The 19,820-nt window shown below is 39.9% G+C and overlaps 1 protein-coding gene across 5 annotated transcripts in view; it reads right to left on the reverse strand.

Moving 5' to 3' along the window:
* The window catches only part of DOCK8 (dedicator of cytokinesis 8), a 223,141-nt gene that overhangs the window by 168,070 nt on the left and 35,251 nt on the right, over positions 1–19,820 (reverse strand). For 3 of the 5 annotated variants that reach the window (XR_009691133.1, XM_061132657.1, XM_061132659.1), the window contains exon 2: positions 1,696–1,798. The exons of 1 other annotated variant lie outside the window; for it this stretch is intronic. Coding sequence is in view for 1 of the 4 variants with exons in the window: in XM_061132657.1 (XP_060988640.1) it covers positions 1,696–1,798 (103 nt within the window). In the remaining 3 variants the exon portion in view is untranslated. Of the gene's footprint in view, positions 1–386; positions 540–1,695; positions 1,799–19,820 lie in introns of those variants that run through there. One more of the 5 variants, XM_061132658.1, reaches the window with a different exon arrangement.

Genomic DNA, 19,820 nt, shown 5'->3' on the forward strand with positions numbered 1-19,820 from the left:
TAACTGCATTTTACATATTCTATAAGACAATTTTGGTCAGAAATTTTTAAAAAAAAAATTGTTTTCAATGAAATATATATCAGCACCAATGAAACCAAAAAGCATACCAAATTTATCTTAAAGTGTATCTAATACATCATGGATGTTATGCACTTGATATGCTTTTATTATAATCTGTGACTTTGAAACAGAGAGAAAAAGTACAAATAAAAAGGGCAGTTGAACATGCTACCGAAGTCATAAATAGATTTTTTTAAAACACTCTCATTGCAAATTATCTTTTGCAGTAAAAGGTGCTATACATTTTTTAGTACTACTATTTCATCAGTGACATAATCCACAAATTATCCACCTGAAAGAATCACAAATCACTCCAGCAAACATACCTTTGAAAGATACACAGTTACACGGCGTGGAAATTGCTACAGGAGACAAAATGGCTGCCACAGGAAACTGAGTGGCAGGTTACAAAATTTCTAAGAGCAGAAGTGGTTTTGAAGTAATAAGTGAGAAAGAAAAAAATAACCTAACCTCCTCAAGATAACCACTAGCACAAGCCAGAAAGTGGGGCCGTGCTGTGTGAGGAAGTGAGTACGGTGGAGGCTGAAGCTCTCTCACAAAGGAAGTGAAGACTCACTTCTGGTTTTACCAACCAACTCATTTAAGTCAGATTTAACCCACTTGTCACGTCTGGCATTTAGTCCTCAAATAATATAACATATATACACACTCTCAACAGCTGGTGTTAGTATAAAAATGCGGGCAATCTTCAACTTAAAAGGTGGTGGGGGGTGTGTTTTAAAAATTAAGGTTCATACTGTCTGATTCCAATGATACCAAGTTCCAGAGAAAGCAAAATTATGATGACAGAAGTGGATTGGTGATTGCCTACTGCTGCTGGCTGGGCATTGCAAGGGAAGACCCACAAAAAGGGGCATGGCGAGGCTATTTAGGGTAAAACATTCTGTATCTTGACTATACAAATTAACTGTAAACTGGCCAAATTCCTCAAACTGTACACCTTCAAATGAGTGAATTTATTGTAAGTAAATTACAATAAAATTATTCCCAAAAATTACTTTAAAAGTTTAAGGTTCATAACTTGACTTTTTAGATTTTGGAGTAATTTTTTTTTTCCTGATAAAAGCATGTTACAAATGGTGATTAAGTTTCCGGGCTAATCCTTCCCTTCCCCAAAACGTGAATCATAATTTGGGTGAAAGCAAGTAGCATGGGAAGTCCACTGAGTCCAGAAACTTCAGAATTAGGCTTGCTTTGCACTTTAAGCCCTAGCTGATGGAAGGAGGGGCTTCCCTGTGGCTCAGCAGTGAAGAACCCACCAGCAATGCAGGAGCTGCAGGAGGCTCTAGTTGGATCCCTGGATTGGGCAGATCCCTTGGCGGAGGGCATGGTGACCCACTCCTGTATGCTTGCCTGGAGAATCCCATTGACAGAGGAGCCTGGAAGGTTACAGTCCATAGAGTCGGAAAGAGTCAGACATGACTGAAACGACTGGCATCGCAGACCAAGGGAGAGAGGGAAATTGATGTCAAAAAATAGATGCAGGGCTAGGAGCTGGCGGTTGGTGATGTAAGGTAGAGGTGGGAAAATCTTAGGAGACTCAGGAGGCATAAGCATAAGCTGGGCACGTCTGCCCTTGATCAGTCTCTAAGCAAACCTGTAACTCATACTTACTAGCTGAAGAGAGGGGAAGCCAGAGGTACTTATGCTTTGTCGATGGTACTGGCCAAGGTTTGGTGGGAGGGTAAACTGTTTCCTTATTTCCGCAGAAGAATACCTTCGGTTAAAACAGAAAAATCTAAATGAAGTGGTTATTTTAAAGCATCACTGCAGTTTTAGATACAATCTCTGATATCACATTAGAAAACTGATTCCTTAGCTGGGTGACTGGCAGAACTTACTAAAATGTCCTCAGTGGCCTCTGGGTGGACACTAGAGCTTTAGGGTGATCATATACTCCCTCGAGAAGTTCACAGAAGCCAGGAGGCCTGCAGACAGGGCACTTGCCCAACACTGGAAGGATGATGGCTTCTCAGGTGTGCTAGTGGAACAGAACCCGCCTACCAGTGTGGGAGATGTAAGAGACCCTGGTTGGATCCCTGGGTCGGGACGATCCCCTGGAGGAGGACATGGCAACCCACTCCAGTATCCTTGCCTGGAGAATCCCATGGACAGAGGAGCCTGGTGGGCTGCAGCCCAAAGAGTCGCCAAGAGTGGGACCCGGCTGAAGCGACTCAGCAGGCAGGCACGCGCTGAAGGACGACAGCACAAGGAGGAAAAAAAGTTTGGAGCCCAAGCAAAAGACCCAGGGCGCTTGGCTCCTTCTTCCCAGGCCATTCAGAGGCACCTTCTCCATGCGAGGACACCTAGCCTCTGACGACAGTCCTTTAAGCCCAGAGCCGCCAGTTTGAACCAGTCACTCTCCTTTCAGCGGTGGAGCACTTCCGGTCGCTGCTTGCTATCATGGAAGATGCTAGAGAACTGCTTTATGGACACCTCTACCTCCCTACAGGCACCTTAGGTGCTACCTGGAATTGAAAGAGCTGTATTTGTTCCAAACCGCTCCAAGTGAGTGATCCTTCACCTCAGTGGAAGTGACCCTTCTGAGCCCTCAGACAACATTCCTGCAGCCAGAAGGAGCACGGGAGAGTCCCGCTCCACCATCCACACCTGCCCGCGGGTGGCACCGACCAGCAATATCCCAGACAATGAGCAGGTTGGCTTTCTTTTATTATTATCAGATTAAGGAAATTATTTTCTTCCTTTTAAGAATATGCATTTGTGTCTAGTTGCAGCATGAGGCATCTTCATTGTGTATGTGGTTTCTCTCTTTGTGGCTTAGTTGCCCCCCTGGGCATTTTGGGATCTTAGTTCCTGGATCAGAGATCAAACCTGTGTTCCATGCATTGCAAGGCAGATTCTTAATCACTGGGGAAGTTTCGAGCAACTTGACTTTTGCGTGGGAAAAGTCAAAACGTTCATTCATTAGTCATTTGTAACTTGGAACACATTTTCTCATTGTCAGTCTTTGGTGGCTGGATTCTAAGGCTAGTTCACAAAAGTGTATTTAAACCACAATGAGGCCACTATAGAAAATAACTAGAAACTAACATTATTTAGGACCAAATGAAACCCTATATTTGAAACATGCTATACATCCAACATAGAGATATATACACTTTAAAAATTATAACTTAAAATATTTAAATATTATAAATAAATCCTATTATATTTTCTCCATTATAAAGTATGCTAGGACATAATTATTAATTTTCCTGCATGATGAGGTTTCTGACATGATCTGCTTGGGTCCCAATCTTAGCAGTGTGGTGCATCTACAGAGGCAGGAAACTTGTCCTGATCCCACCTGTGGCATCCATTTTCCCAACACAAGAGTGCCTCAATTTCCTTTCAGGGTTGACACCCTCATGTTGTACAGGTACAACTACAAATCAAAGGGATAGACATGTAACCCAATACAAGACAATTCTCTCTCCTTTCCGGAATCCGGAATGATGAATGGAAAGACAAAACGTGGTATATCATACATGGAATATTATTCAGCAATAAAAAAAAGTACCGATATATACCACAATATGGATGAACCTTGAAAACATTACATTCAGTCAAAGAAGCTAAAGCAAAAGACCACATATAGTATAACTTTTTATATGAAATGTTCATAATAAGCAAGTCTATAGAGACAGAAAATAGATGAGTGCCTAGGGCTGGGAGGATTGAAGACAAATGGGGAGTGACTGCTATTGGGAATGGGGTTTCTTTTAGGAGTGATGAAAATGTTCTAAAATTAATTGTGGTGATGGACGCTCAACTCTGTGAATATACTGAAAACAAGTGACTCATACATGTTAAATGTATGAATTGTGTGGCATCTGAATAATTTCTAAATAAAGATGAGCGATAACAGATACAAGTATATGTGTGTGTGTGTGTGTGTGTGTGTGTGAGAGAGAGAGAGAGAGAGAGAGTGCTCTACAGAGGCAAGAGTGAAGCCAAGGATTTAGCATGATAACGAAGAATGGAGGGAAACTTTCAGATTTTGATCTACAGTGCTCAATAGGCTGGTTTTCATACCAAATTCAACAGTCACCAATTTCTAAAAAAATCAAGAGGCTAGACTCCTATCCAGAACAAAAGGCCCATCTTTCATAAACAACACTGCATCTTGTTTTGGGCACCACTGGAACCCAAAGCAGTAGAGCAGTCACTTATTTGCTTATTTCAGAAGGTGACCATAGTCTCGAAGGGTGGCGAGGACTAAGCAAAGGTCCTTTTCTGTGACTGAGCTGGCTTTTCACACGTAAGACTGACAAACTGACCCCGTGACTTCTGCTTCCAGATCCTCCCCCACAAGGCTTCTCAAATAATGAGTTTTAGTTTTCTGGCCTTCTAAAGTCCTTCCTGTCAGAGACCAGAGAGGTCTACCTGAATATCTGAAAACCTTCATGAAAGAAAGTGGCATTGTGAGAGAATTATACAATGGCGGGAGGGACAGTTTCTTGCTTTGATTTTGAAGTAAACCTGGTTGTCCAACGCAGGCCCAATAATTTTTTCATCATGCAATCACAATGTTCTTGCTCCCCAACCCTACATAAACAGCTGGTGTTCCTGTTGCAATCCTCCACATCAGAGCTATACAACTGATCTTGTTCCCTGACACATCAAGCCTGCCCCAATCCTATTTCCTGTCTCTACAAAAGGCAATTAAACCTCTCCCTTCAAAACTGTCAAATAAGGAGATAAACTGTTTGTCCTTAAAATTATAACAGTGAATTTTCCCACACAGAAAGGAATTGCTTCATGTTCACTTAAAGAACTTCCAAATAAAATAGTTCTGGAGAGGCCCTATGCACATTTAAACTAGCAAAAATAATCTGGGATAATAATATTATATGTTGGTCAAGCTATGGGAAAACCCCTGTGGGTTCTATATTGGTTCAGTGTCTATGGAAGATAATACTTTAATAGGTGACAAGAGCTCTAAAACTTGTTACTCTTTCATCTAACCAATCTCACCTAGGGAACATACTCCCTGGAATTCATACAAAAATATAATTTGAACAAAAATAAGTATAAGAACTCTGTATATGATAGCAAATAATTGAAAATAACCAACATTACTGGGGAGAACATTAGGGTGAACACTGACTATGTAACAGCATAAAATACATGAAATATTATTTTACCATTTAAATATTTGTATAGAAATGTGCATAAAGACATACGTTACAAGTAAAAAGTAACATGAGGAACTGAATACAAATATTCAACAACATGTGTATAAATAAATATCCCAAAATGTTCAGAAATCTTTTTGGTAGTTATATAAAAGTAGTTTAATAACTACCCCAATTCAGCTTTTTCTCCTGTAAAGTTGTTTAAGGTCATCATTTAAAAAAAGAGTATGTACATAAAAAGTGTCATGCAGGCATAGATGCACTACTGGGGCTTTTTTAAAAATTATGTAAACATTAGCTATTACATTCACTAATATGGAACAAAAATAAGAGAACCTAACCAAGGAAAGAGCTCATACAGGCATGGTGTCCATTTAGGTATTATGTGGGGGCTTTATTTCCTCTGCATTTTCGACTCAGATCAAATTCAATATGTCTAAGATAATTTTTAGGATGCTAGATTTATATCATATTTCCTTGATGAGCTAAGATACCTTTCTGCTAATAAGTTGAACTGCTTTATAAATATTATCTTCTTTATTTCCACAAATATCAATCAATACCCCTGCTCTGGGGTCAGAATGGTGAAATCAAGTGGGTAGCAAAGCTGCATGTTTTTAGTCAGATTGACACATTGTTGTGTTACATACAGTTGGGACTGAGTATCAGCAGAATTAATGATTGAGCAGAGCTTGTTAAATGTGACCTACATGGTTTGATCCCTGGGTTGGGAAGATCCCCTGGAGGAAGGCATGGCAACCCCACTCCAGTATTCTTGCCTGGAGAATCCCCATGGACAGAAGAGCCTGGCTGGCCACAGTCCATGGGGTCACAGAGAGTTGGACACGACTGAGCGACTAAGCACAGTTCACAGCATGGACCATTTGCACCAAATCATCAGCTGCTTAATAAAAATGCAGATTCTTAGACCCCACCCTAGTCTTGAATCAGCATGTCTCATGGTGTGGCCTGGAAAAATAAATTTTTAATCAGGAACTTCAGATGATTTTTATGTCCCAGAAAGTCTCAGATTCACTGAGGTGCAAGCCTGTGAGAGAGTGGTTGGTTGATTCATTAATTCATAAAACACTGAGGGCATACACAGTGCCAGACTCTCTGTCAAGTGCTAGGGAGTGAAGTCCAAGAAGATACCGTTGCTGCTCCTGGAAATCCAGTAGATGGGAGGGAGGAGAGCAGATTGATAACTGAATAATTATAATATAATATGATAAGCATATTGTGCAGGAATGTGGACAGTGCTTTGTGAGCAAAGAGGAGAGTTACTAATTCAGCCTTGGAATACTTAGGAATGCTTCCTGTTCCAGGAAAAGGAAACTTTGGGACCATATTTTGAAGAAAAAAAAGAAGTCAGTAGGAACAGGACTGATGGGGGAAAAAACAATGCATTTCAAGCATTTTTAACATTTTTAAACATTTCGTGACATTAGGTTTCCCTACTCCTACTTCAAGTATTTTAACCAGTGGGTTACCCTGTTTTTCTTAACAAGAAGCATAGCTAGAACAGCAAAGAAAAAGAGTCTGAACTCAGTGACTTGGTCCTGGGCTTTGCCATTTGCCAGCTACTCTGTATTCAAGTACATCAGTTAACCAAGCTTGGTCTTCGTTTCATTACATGGAAAATGAAGGGGCTGGGCTATATGATATCCTGGGCAACTTTCCAGCTCTAACTGGCAAAGATGCCTAAGACTTTCCAAGCAGAACAATGAGCACTGTCATCTACATCAGCAGCTGTGCTAGGAAACTGAACAGCCCCAGAAGGTTTCTCTCTGGCTTTCATACCAAAAGGAAAATTCTTTCACTCTATGCCTGTATGGCCAGCAGCCAAAATAGTTGGAAGGATTTTTATAACTGATGGAAAAAAAAAAAAAACCAACCTCATCTATAAGTATTTAAAGACGTTTAGGATTTTCCTGAATCTGACATGCTCTAAACAACAGTGAAAGGACTGGAATAAAGAAAAGCAAACGTATAATTTACTCTGAGTTTACATATAGTTACTCTTCAGTTCACTCAGTCTTGTCCAACTCTTTGCCACCTCATGGACTGCAGCACGCCAGACCTCCCTGTCCATCACCAACTCCCGGAGTTTACTCAAACTCATGTCCATTGAGTCGGTGATGCCATCCAACCATCTCATTCTCTGGCATCCTCTTCTCCTCCCGCCTTCAATCTTTCCCAGCATCAGGGTCTTTTCCAGTGAGTCAGTTCTTCGCATCAGGTGGCCAAAGTATTGGTGTTTCAGCTTCAGCATCAGTCCTTGCAATGAATATTCAGGACTGATTTCCCTTAGGATGGACTGGTTGGATCTCCTTGCCGTCCAAAGGACTCTCAAGAGTCTTCTCCAACACCACAGTTCAAAACCATCAATTCTTCGGTGCTCAGCTTTCTTTATAGTCCAACTCTCACATCCATACGTGACTACCAGAAAAACAATACCTTTGACTAGATGGACCTTTGTTGGCAAAGTCATGTCTCTGCTTTTTGATATGCTATCTAGGTTGGTCATAACTTCTCTACCAAAGAGCAAGCGTCTTTTAATTTCATGGTTGCAGTCACCTTCTGCAGTGATTTTGGAGCCCAAAAAGATAAAATCTGTCACTGGTTCCACTGTTTCCCCATCTATTTGCCATGAAGTGATGGGACCAGATGCCATGATCTTAGTTTTCTGAATGTTGAGTTTTAAGCCAACTTTTTCACTCTCCTCTTTCACTTTCATCAAGAGGCTCTTTAGTTCTTCGCTTTCTGCCATTAAGGGTGGTGTCATCTGCATATCTGAAGTTATTGATATTTCTCCTGGCAATCTTGATTATAGCTTGTGCTTCATCCAGTCCAGCATTTCGCATGATGTACTCTGCATATAAGTTAAATAAGTAGTGTGACAACATACAGCCTTTACATTCCTTTCCCGATTTGAAACCAGCCTGTTGTTACACGTCCAGTTCTAACCGTTGCTTCCTGACCTGCATACAGATTTCTCAGGAAGCAGGACAGGTGGTCTGGTATTCCCATCTCTTTAAGAATTTTCCACAGTTTGTTGTGATCCACACAAAGGCTTTGGCATAGTCAATAAAGCAGAAGTAGATGTTTTTCTGGAACTCTCTTTCTTTTATTCATGATCCAATGGATGTTGGCAACTTGATCTCTGGTTCATCTGCCTTTTATAAGTCCAGCTTGAACATCTGGAAGTTCACAGTTCATGTACTCTTGAAGCCTGGCTTGGAGAATTTTGAGCATTACTTTGCTAGAATATGAGATGAGTGCAATTGTGCAGTAGTTTGAGCATTCTTTTGCATAGAAATGAAAACTGACCTTTTCCAGTCCTGTGGCCACTACTGAGTTTTCCAAATTTGCTGGCATATTGAGTGCAGCACTTTCACAGCATCATCTTTCAGGATTTGAAATAGCTCAACTGGAATTCCATCACCTCCACTAGCTTTCTTGGTAGTGATGCTTCCTAAGGCCCACTTGACTTCAAATTCCAGGATGTCTGGCTCTAGGTTAGTCACACCATTGTGATTATCTGGGTCATGAAGATCTTTTTGTATAGTTCATCTGTGTATTCTTGCCACCTCTTCTTACTATCTTCTGCTTCGGTTAGGTCCATACAATTTCTGTCCTTTATTGTTCCCATCTTTGCATGAAAAGTTCCCTTCGTATCTCTAATTTTCTTGAAGAGATCTCTAGTCTTCCCCATTCTATTGTTTCCCTCTATTTCTTTGCATTGATCATTGAGGAAGACTTTCTTATCTCTCCTTGCTATTCTTGGGAACTCTGCATTCAAATGGGTAGATCTTTGCTTTTCTCCTTTGCCTTTAGCTTCTCTTCTTTTCATAGCTGTTTTGTTAAGGCCTCCTCAGACAACCATTTTGCCTTTTTGCATTTCTTTTTCTTGGGGATGGTCTTGATTCCTGCCTCTTGTACAATGTCATGAACCTCCATCTATAGTTCTTCAGGCAACTCTGTCAGATCTAATCCCTTGAATCTATTTGTTACTTCCACTTTATAGTCATAAGGGACTTGATTTATGTCATACCTGAATGGTTTAGTGGTTTTCCCTACTTTCTTCAATTTAAGTCTGAGTTTTGCAATAAAGAGTTCATGATCTAAGCCACAGTCAGCTCCCACTCTTGTTTTTGCTGACTGTATAGAGCAGCAACCATCTTTGGTTGCAAAGAATATAATCAATCTGATTTTGGTATTAACCACCTGGTGATGTCCATGTGTAGAGTCTTCTCTTGTGTTGTTGGAAGAGGGTATTTGCTATGACCAGTGCATTCTCTTGGCAAAACTCTGTTAACCTTTGCCCTGCTTCATTCTCTACTCCAAGGCCAAATCTGCCCGTTACTCCAAGTATTTCTTGACTTCCTACTTTTGCTTTCCAGTCCCCTATAATGAAAAGGACATATTTTTTGGGTGTTAGTTCTAGAAGGTCTTCTAGGTCTTCATAGAACCATTTAATTTCAGCTTCTTCAGCATTACTGGTCAGGGCATAGACTTGGATTACTGTGATATTGAATGGTTTGCCTTGGAAATGAACGGAGACCATTCTGTCGTTTTCGAGTTTGCATCCAAGAACTGCATTTCAGACTCTTGTTGACTATGATTTCTTTCCATTTTCTTCTAAGGGATTCTTGCCCACAGTAGTAGATATAATGGTCATCTGAGTTAAATTCACCCATTCCAGTCTATTTTAGTTCACTGATTTGTAAAATGTCGATGTTCACTCTTGCCATCTCCTGTTTGACTACTTGCAATTTGCCTTGATTCATGGACCTAATATTCCAGGTTCCTATACAATATTGCTCTTTACAGCCATGAGACTTTACTTCCATCACCAGCCACATCCACAACTGGGTGTTATTTTTGCTTTGGCTCTATCTCTTCATTCTTTCTGGAGTTATTTCTCCACTGATCTCCAGTAGCATATTGGGCACCTACTGACCTGGGGAGTTCATCTTTCAGTGTCCTATCTTTTTGCCTTTTCATACTGTTCATGGGGTTCTCAAGGCAAGAATACTTAAGTGGTTTGCCTTTCCCTTCTCCAGTGGACCACGTTTTGTCAGAACTCTCCGCCATGACCCATCCGTCTTAGGTGGCCCTACACGGCATGGCTCATAGTTTCATTGAGTTAGACAAGGCTATGGTCCCTGTGATCAGATTGGTTAGTTTTCTGTGATTGTGGTTTTTAGTCTGTCTGCCCTCTGATGGAGAAGGAGAGGCTTATGGAAGCTTCCTGATGGGAGAGACTGACTGAGGGGGAAACTGGGTCTTGTTCTGATGGGCAGGGCTGTGCTCTGTAAATCTTTAATCCAATTTTCTGTTGAAGGGCGGGGCTGTGTTCCACCCCTATTATTTGACCTGAGGCCAAACTGTGGTGGAGGGAATGAAGACAATGGCGACCTCCTCCAAAAGGTTCCAGGCAGGCAGTGCCTCACTCAGTGCCCCGACCCTGCAGCAGGCCACCGCCGACCCACGCCTCTGCCAGAGGCTCCGGGACACTCACAGGCAAGTCTGGGTCAGTCTCTTGTGGGGTCACTGCTCCTCTCTCCTGGGTCCTGGTGCTCACAAGGTTCAGTGTGTGCCCTCAGGTCTGTTTCCCCAGTCCTGTGTGAGTCCTGGCGGCTCTATGGTGGGTTAATGGCGCTCTCTTCCAAGAGGGCTTATGCCACACCCAGGTCTGCTGCACCCAGAGCCTCTGCCCCCACAGCAGTCCACTGCTGACTCTCACCTCCTTAGGAGACACCCGAACACAGTTCTGTCTCAGTCTCTGTGGGGTCTCTGGGTCCTGGTGGGCACGAGGTATGTTTGAGCCCTCTAAGCGTCTCTGGCAAGTATGGAGTTTGATTCTAAATGCAGTTTTGCCCCTCCTACCGTCTTGGTGGGGCTTCTCTTTTGCGCTTGGACATGGGATACCTCCATAGTTACTCTTAGTAACGAACAACTGACTATAAAACATTCAACAACTACAAAGTGTAAAGTACACAGCTGGTAATAAATAATAATTAAGAGACATTAGTGGGTGGCATACATATGGATGTAGCCCACAAGCGCAGAGTATTATTAAACCTTGCCAAATAGCCATTGTTCAGGACTGGAAATGATTTACACCAAGTAATTGGTGAAAGAATGTCCCTCCCCAAACTTCCTGAATTATAAGGTCAGGGCACTGTCATATAAAAACATGTAATAAATATATTAATAATTATTTATTAAATTATTAATATTTAATAAAGATAAAGCATCCATAATTAATTAAGAAATATAAAACATATAATAAAGCTTTTAAAATCTGTTGTATGTATGTAGACAAACTAGCTCTGAATGATGTAAATAACACACAGCTGGATCACAGTTCAGGGCTTGGATAAGGTCTGAAAGCACTAAGCTGGCACAGAGTGAGAAATTCCTGGAACTGACCCTACGAAAATGATCTAAGGCTTTTTCTGAGATGTATCCTCAGATACTTGCAGTGAAGTATACCTTTAAATTTGAAATTTCTGTAACAAATTTTATATGTATATATGTTATAACATATATAATATATAGATATATTCTATATGACATATCTATTAATAATATTATATATATTATTTATATCTGTATATACATCTATCTCCATCCTTGCATATACATAGATGCATACATTTTGAATAATGAATTCCTCAGAAGTTCATCAGTCTGAGGCTTTAAAATAAATATTTCAAGCTTTAGAGTTTCTCATATTTTCCACCTCTTCTCATAAACAGACATTCCATAAATGTACAACTTCTGCAAAGATGATTCAACAGGTGGAAACATGACTACAAAGAGAAGTCTGCCCCTATTAACAAGTTGTGGAACTTATGTTTCTTCCTCACAGGGGAGTCCCAGATCCCTTTCACTTGGAAAATTCCTCTGAATACAGAAGAATATTTATTAGATGACTAGTGTTTGGGGATTCCTGCAGCAAGCCTAAAGAAGAAGGATCACTCACTGTCTTCAGTGATTCTCCAAAGGATCCCCTTCCCCCAGCCCCCAGATATCACCTTGTAAGTTAGTTTCTCTCCTGTATTAACACCACTTACTAGTGAGGCAGCATAGTCACTGAGAAGAAACCTGTAAATACTGAGTGTTTTTCATTTGTAACTGTTTGCTAAAAGGGGAGTGTTCCCCAGAAAAATGTGCTGAAATATAAAGAAACAGATCTAACACAGGTAAATTTAAGTTATCAAAGAGGAAAGACATAACAGGAGCAGAAGTAATATTTAAAGAAATATTGTTGAGAAAATAACCAAGACATGGATTTGTAAAGCTCTACAAACTTCCATCCCAGCAATACGGAGAAAATTAAACCATCATAGTAAAAGCTGAAAATCAAACAGAAGTTGTAAATACTCTTAAAAACATCTGGGAAAAAGACATGTTACCTTTGAAGTGTAATAATAAGGGTTAAAAAATTTAAAAAAAGCAACAACAAAGTAGGAGTGTATATTTAAACTCAAATAAAGACTTGAACATAGGACCTGAAACCATAAAGCTCTTGAAGAAAACATCGTAATAAGTTCTGAGACACAGGTCTTAGTGATGACTTTTTGAATCTGACTCCAAATGCAAAAGCAACAAAAGCAAAAATAAATAAGTGGAGCTACATCAAACCAAAAAGCTTCTGCACAATAAAGGAAACAATCAACAAAATGAAAAGGCAACTTGATGGAAGAAATGGGAGAAAATATTTGCAAATCATATATAAAAGGGGTTAATATTCAAAAATATATAAATAACTCAAACAACTTAACAATAACAAATACAATCTTATTTTTAAATGGGCAGATCTGAATAGATGTTCTTCCAAAAAAGACACGTACATGAAAAGGTGCTCAACATCCTTAATCGTCAGGGAAATGCATATCAACCACAGTGAGACAGCACCTCACATCCATTAGAATGGCTATAATCAAAAAGACAAAAATAACAAGCATTGGTGAGGATGTGGAGAAAAGGGAACCCTTGTGCGCACTGGTAGTGGGAAATTCATGCAGCTATTGTGGAAAACAGTATGGAGTTTCCTCAAAAAGTTAAAACTAGCGGTGCTATATGGTCCAGCAATTCCACTTCTGGGTATTCATCCAAAGAAAATGAAAACACTAATCCCAAAAGATAAGTAAACACCATTTTTACCACAGCATTATTTACAACAGCCAAGATACGGACACAACTAAGATTCTATCAATGGATAAATGATTAACGAAATTACACACATACACATAGGAATATTATTCAGCCATAAAAAAGAATGAAATCTTGCCATTTGTGACAACATGGACAGACTTCAAAGGCCTTACGCTAGATCAAATAACTCAGAAAGAAAGACAAATACCACAGGATCTCTCTTATATGTAGAATCTAAAACAAGCAAAAACTCCATTACAACCAAGTTCATAGATAACACAAAACAGATTCGTGGTTGACAGTGGGTGTGGGGATGGAAGAAATGGGTGGAGCAGATCAAAAGTTAAAAGAACAGGACATCATACCAAGTTTCAAAGTATAGCAATATAAAAGGGACATCTACTTTAGAATTGTACCTAGGATTCATCTTGCTTATTTCTGAAAACCAGGAAAGAAACTGAAAACTGTAATGATTTATAACACAGCGAGACTTTTGTGTATAATGATCTCACTTTCCCTAGGTCCTCAAAATGACCTAGGGAAATAAATAGAATAGCTTAATTATTTTAAGATCCATCTATGTTGTAGTATGTATTAATCGTTCATTCCCTTTTATTATAGAGAAATATTTCATTGCATAACTATACCACAATTTGTTTATCCACTGTTTATCCACTTGTTGAAGGACATTTCAGTTATTTCCAGATTTTGGCCATTACAAAGCTGTGGAAGTCTTTATATGGACATATGCTTACATTTCTCTTGGGTAAATGCCTCGATGAACTGTTTACAAAGTAGTAGGAAAAAATTATGCAAAAATAGCAAAGAAAAAGCTTGTGCAGCTATAGTAGTTGTTATTGTTGTTTAATTTCTAAATTGTAGCTGACTCTTTTATGACCCCATCAACTGCAGCCAGCCAGGCTCCTCTGTCCATGGGATTTTCCAAGCAAGAATACTGGACTGGGTTGCCATTTCCTTCCTCAGGGGATCTTCCCGACCTAGGAATCGAATTAAGGTCTCCTGCATTGCAGGCAGATTATTTACCGACTGAACTACCAGGGAAGCCTGTAGTTATAGTAATAAAGACAAAAAACTTTAGGGCTAGACACATAACTACAAAGAGGACATTTCCTAAATGATCAAGTATCAATTCATCAGAAAGATATAGCAATTCTAAATATGCATATACAAAATAATAAAGGCTCAAATCCTTGGTGTTCATTGGAAGGACTGATGTTGAACCTGAAACTCCAATACTTTGGCCACCTGACGTGAAGAGCTGACTCATTTGAAAAGACCCTGATGCTGGGAAAGATTGAGGGCAGGAGGAGAAGGGGACGACAGAGGATGAGATGGTTGGATGGCATCACCGACTCGATGGACATGGGTTTGGGTGGATTCCAGGAGTTGGTGGTGGACAGGGAGGCCCGGCGTGCTGCAGTTCATGGGGTTGCAAAGAGTCGGACACGACTGAGCGACTGAAATGAACTGAAAGGCTCAAAATGTATATAGCAAGAACTGCAGAAGAGGAACAATATCAAATCCTTAATTATAGTGAAAACAGTTAACATACCTCATTCAGTAAGTGATAGATTTTTTTAAAATTAGGGATATATGAGATTTGAACATGATAAACAAACTTGATCTGACTTACTTACATAGAAAACACAACTTCTAGTGACAAAGCACACATCCTTTTTGTGTACAATGAACAATTTACCAAAATTGACCATATAATGGGCCATAAAGCAAATCTTAACAAATTTCAGAAGTGAGAAATCATATATAAAGCAGGTAGTCTGACAGTGGTGTGGAATTAAACTAGAAGTCAACAAAAACATGCTAGTTTTGTAAGTATTTGCTTATTCTTTCCAATGGCAGAATATTAAGCATCATATTCTTTTTTTTATCCAAAGGTTTATTGGGACATTTATTATTTTTTTTCCCATTTGTTTTTATTAGTTGGAGACTAATTACTTTACAATATTGTAGTGGTTTCTGCCATACATTGACATGAATCAGCCATGGATTTACATGTGTTCCCCATCCCGATCCCCCCTCCCACCTCCCTCTCCATCCCATCCCTCTGGGTCTTCCCAGTGCACCAGCCCTGAGCACTTGTCTCATGCATCCAACCTGGGCTGGTGATCTGTTTCACCCTTGATAGTATACTTGTTTCAATGCTGTTCTCTCAGAACATCCCACCCTCACCTTCTCCCACTGAGTCTAAAATTCTGTTCTGTACATCTGTGTCTCTTTTTCTGTTTTGCATATAGGGTTATTGTTATCATCTTTTAAAATTCCATATATATGCGTTAGTATACGGTATTGGTGTTTATCTTTCTGGCTTACTTCACTCTGTATAATGGGCTCCAGTTTCATCCATCTCATTAGAACTGTTTCAAATGAATTCTTTTTAATGGCTGAGTAATATTCAAGCATCATATTCTTTATGTTTGTGCACAAAGGTTGAATAAATGGATTTTTAAAAACTGATTAAAAACTAAAAAAAACAGAAAAATCATATAATATCTAGACATAGTAACAGTTATCAACTATTCCATTTTTGAGTATGTAATATTTTCTTATTTTAAACATAAAAAGTATTAAAAAGAACACTTCAAAATATCTCCATCCTAATTTTGTCTGCCAGTTATGCAGGTTCCCTCCCCACAGACAATCCATATGTTTCTTGGGTACCTTTTGTGCACATGGAGTACACACACAATACATGTATATATGCTTTCCTTCATTTTCTTTACACAATGAGAACAGAATACTTGAGATTCATCTATGTTGTAGTGTGTACCAATAGTTCATCCCTTTTTTGATGAAGCATTACATCGTATGGATATACTACAACCTGTTTATCCATTCACTAGTGATCAGCATTATGCTTTTTTCCCCTAATAGGTAAGAACATAAGATTGCCCTCATTCTTTTTGCAGGTGTGTATGTATTCCATTATACAGATGGGGAATGATTTGTCAACTAGTCTCTTTTAAGTATTTTTGTTGTTTCCAATTTTTTTACATTGAGATACAACCGACATATAAAATTATATTAGTTTCAGGTATACAACATAATGATTCAGTGTTTGTAAATATTGTGAAGTGATTGCCACAATAAGTCTAGATAACATGTCACCATATATAGTTACAAAACCTTTTTCTTGTGATGAGAACTTTTAAGATCTATTCTCTTAGCAACTTTCAAACATGCAACACAGTATTATTAACTATAGTCACTATACTATGCATTACATCCCCATGACTTATTTCTTTTAAAACTGGAAGTCTGTACTACCTTTTGACTCCTTTCACCAATTTTGCTCACTCCCCACCCTCTGCCTCTGGCAATGACCAATCTGTTTTCTGTATCTATGAGTTTGTTTTGTTTAGGTTCTACATATAGATAAGATCTGGCTTCCCTGGTAGCTCAGTAAAGAATCTACCTACAATGCAGAAGACCCTGATTGGATTCCTAAGTCGGGAAGATCCCCTGGAGAAAGAAATGGCGACCCACTCCAGTATTCTTGCCTGGGAAATCCCATGGACCGAGGAGGCTGGTAGACTACAGCCCATGGTGCTGCAAAACAGTTGGACATGACTTAGAGACTGTTGCTGCCCCGTGAAGGTAAACTACCATAGGTGAGATCATATGGTATTTTTTCTCCTCTGACTTATTTCACTTAACATAATGCCCTCAAGATCCATCTGTGTAGTCAGTCATAAATGGCAGCATGTAAAAAAATTTTTGAGGGACTTCCATACTGTGTTCCAAATTGGCTGTACCAACCTGTGTTGTTCTTATACTTTTGCCAGCACAAATGATGCTCAATAAATTGCACATTTGTTAATTTATACATTTATAAGTATATCTCTGGAATAAAATCCTACAAATGGAACTGTTGGGTCAAAGGATTTGTGTTTGTCCTTCTTAGTATTTTACCAATACTTGAGGCAGCAATGTAAGAATATACAAAATGGTTTCATCAAATTTAAGAGTTAATGAACTAATTGGCTATTCTGCCTATTGTTATCTGTAACTATCCTGTAAGGAGTCAAGATCTGTTTGCATTATTAAACAAAACCAAGATCTTCACTGAGGAGCTTTTCTGCCTTTTGTGGGCAGGAAGCTGTCATCTAACGAAGTTAATCCCTTCGTTTACAGAGCAACTGTATAATTCAGGGCTGTGAGGTTGATTACCTCCCATCAGACTGAAGATTTGGTCTAGATATACTGATATTGTGGTCTCAATGAAAAGGACTCAAAGTGAAGGTCAAGTTGGCAGTTGGATAATCAGTCTGATGCAGAACTATGAGAGGTCAGGTGGCAGATGGAAATTTGGTCAGGTTTGAGCTAGGGGTTGTTTTCCCGGTAGGGGTGAGAGCTCTATACCTCTCCACCTACGGTTTCTCACACGTTTCCCTAGCAACCCATCACACAGATGGCTGTATGTGGTACCTGCAATGATGTGGTCGGAAACTGCAGTCCTAGAGCAGAGCCATACAGCCTTGCTAGAGAGCAACTGAACCAACTTCTCTCTTGAAGCACAAACTGTCATCCTTATATAATTAGCTTTGGGGAGACTACTCTGAGAAAACCCAGGTCACAAGAGCTCCCAATAAGCCAGTCATAAAGGATTCTCAAAGCAGTGTCTGAACACAGAAGAGTTTATGGAACAAAATTTTGCAAACTCATGAAATAAAAATAGGTATGTTTCTAAATGCTTAGAAAAACTTCCTATTAGGACTGTGGGAAGATGACACAGCTTTTTAGTGAGAACGGAAAAATCATGCTACTATTTCTAAGTGTTTACATTATGCCTGGCCCGGCACTGATGCGTACTATCCCACTGAATCCACACATCAACACTCTAAACTGAGTTTATCTTCGCAAATTTAACAGATGCAAAACTCAGGGCTGGAAATGTCTGGGAGTCAGGATTTGAACCCAAGGCTGTCTGACTCCAAAGCCTGTGCTCTTAGTCACTATGATTATATAAGCTTAAAAAAAATGTATTTAAATTTAAGTGCACTATTTAAAAATATACAGAAGAAAAACCACTAGAAGGAAATACAATTCACAGTTGTATTAGAGAGGCAGGATAATAAAATTTTATCCCCTCATTTCCTTTTCTTTTTCCAAATTGTTTGTGCTGTGGTTTCCATAATCTTATAACAAATCATGTACACACACACACATATTTTTAACCTCCCATGTGTCAACTTTCTGAGTACTGTAAATTCTTTTGCTGAGACACACAGGAATGAGCCTAAATATCTTAAGAGTCTCTTGAGGGCCCCCTTAATCATTATGTTGTTTCTGAGCCTCTTGCAATTTATAAATAAAACTGTGTCAGTATATTTTGAGCCCTTGTATCCACTCCTGATCATCCGGATTCAATTAATCTCAACAAATCTTTTTGGGTGCTGTTAAAAGCACCTCATTTCTCCCACTCTGATCTGTGATTTACCTAAGTTATTTGTCCCAGCTCCTTCAGTAAGACCCTGACAGCCCTCTGGACTCTGCTACCCATGTAACTGCAGCTGTGAAGTACAAATGCCTTTTATTGTGAGATAAAATGGGGTGATTTTAACATCTTCCTTTTTTGTGAGTTTCCCACACTAAGTGGAATTTAGCTTAATTTATTGAGGTGACTGAGAAATTTTGGTTTACCCTTGAACACAGCCTCAACCTATGCCACACAAATGGACTGTAAGACTGGTTGTATCTTCTTGCATGCCCTATATCACAATGGTTCTTGAAGTGTGATCCCCGGAACAAAAAATAACATTCCTTTGGAATCTGTTAGAAATGCACCTTCTTGGGCCTCACTCCAGGCCTGTGCTGTGCTTAGTCACTCAGTTGCATCCAACTCTTTGCAACCCCAGGGACTGTAGCCCACCAGGCTCCTCTGTCCATGGGGATTCTCCAGGCAAGAATACTGGAGTGGGTAGCCTATCCCTTCTATAGGGGATCTTCCTGACCCAGGAATCAAACTGGGGCCTCCTGCATTGCAGGCGGATTCTTTCCCAGCTGAGCTACCAGGGAAGCCCCCACTCCAGGCCTACAGAATGCTAAACTCTGCGGTGGGGTCCAGCAGTCTGTGTTGTAACAAGCTCTCCAGGTGATTCTGACTGCTCTCATGTCTGAGAATCTCGGGTCTATGGTAGCAGACAAATCCCAGCTCTACCTGCTAGCTTCCCCTCAGACTTTGGACTCAGCCATCTGATCACCCTTCTTGAGGCTTCCCAGGTGGCTCAAGTGGTAAAGAACCTGTCTGCCAATGCGAGAGACATAAGAGACGTGGCTTTGATCCCTGGGTTGGGAAGATCCTCTGGAGGAGGGCATGGCAACCCACTCCAGTATTCTTGCCTGGAGAATCCCATGGACAGAGGGGCCTGGTGCACTAGTCACTGGGGTCGC

The sequence above is a fragment of the Dama dama genome, chromosome 29 (genome assembly GCF_033118175.1).
Source record: "Dama dama isolate Ldn47 chromosome 29, ASM3311817v1, whole genome shotgun sequence".
Classification (NCBI taxonomy): Eukaryota; Metazoa; Chordata; class Mammalia; order Artiodactyla; family Cervidae; genus Dama; species Dama dama.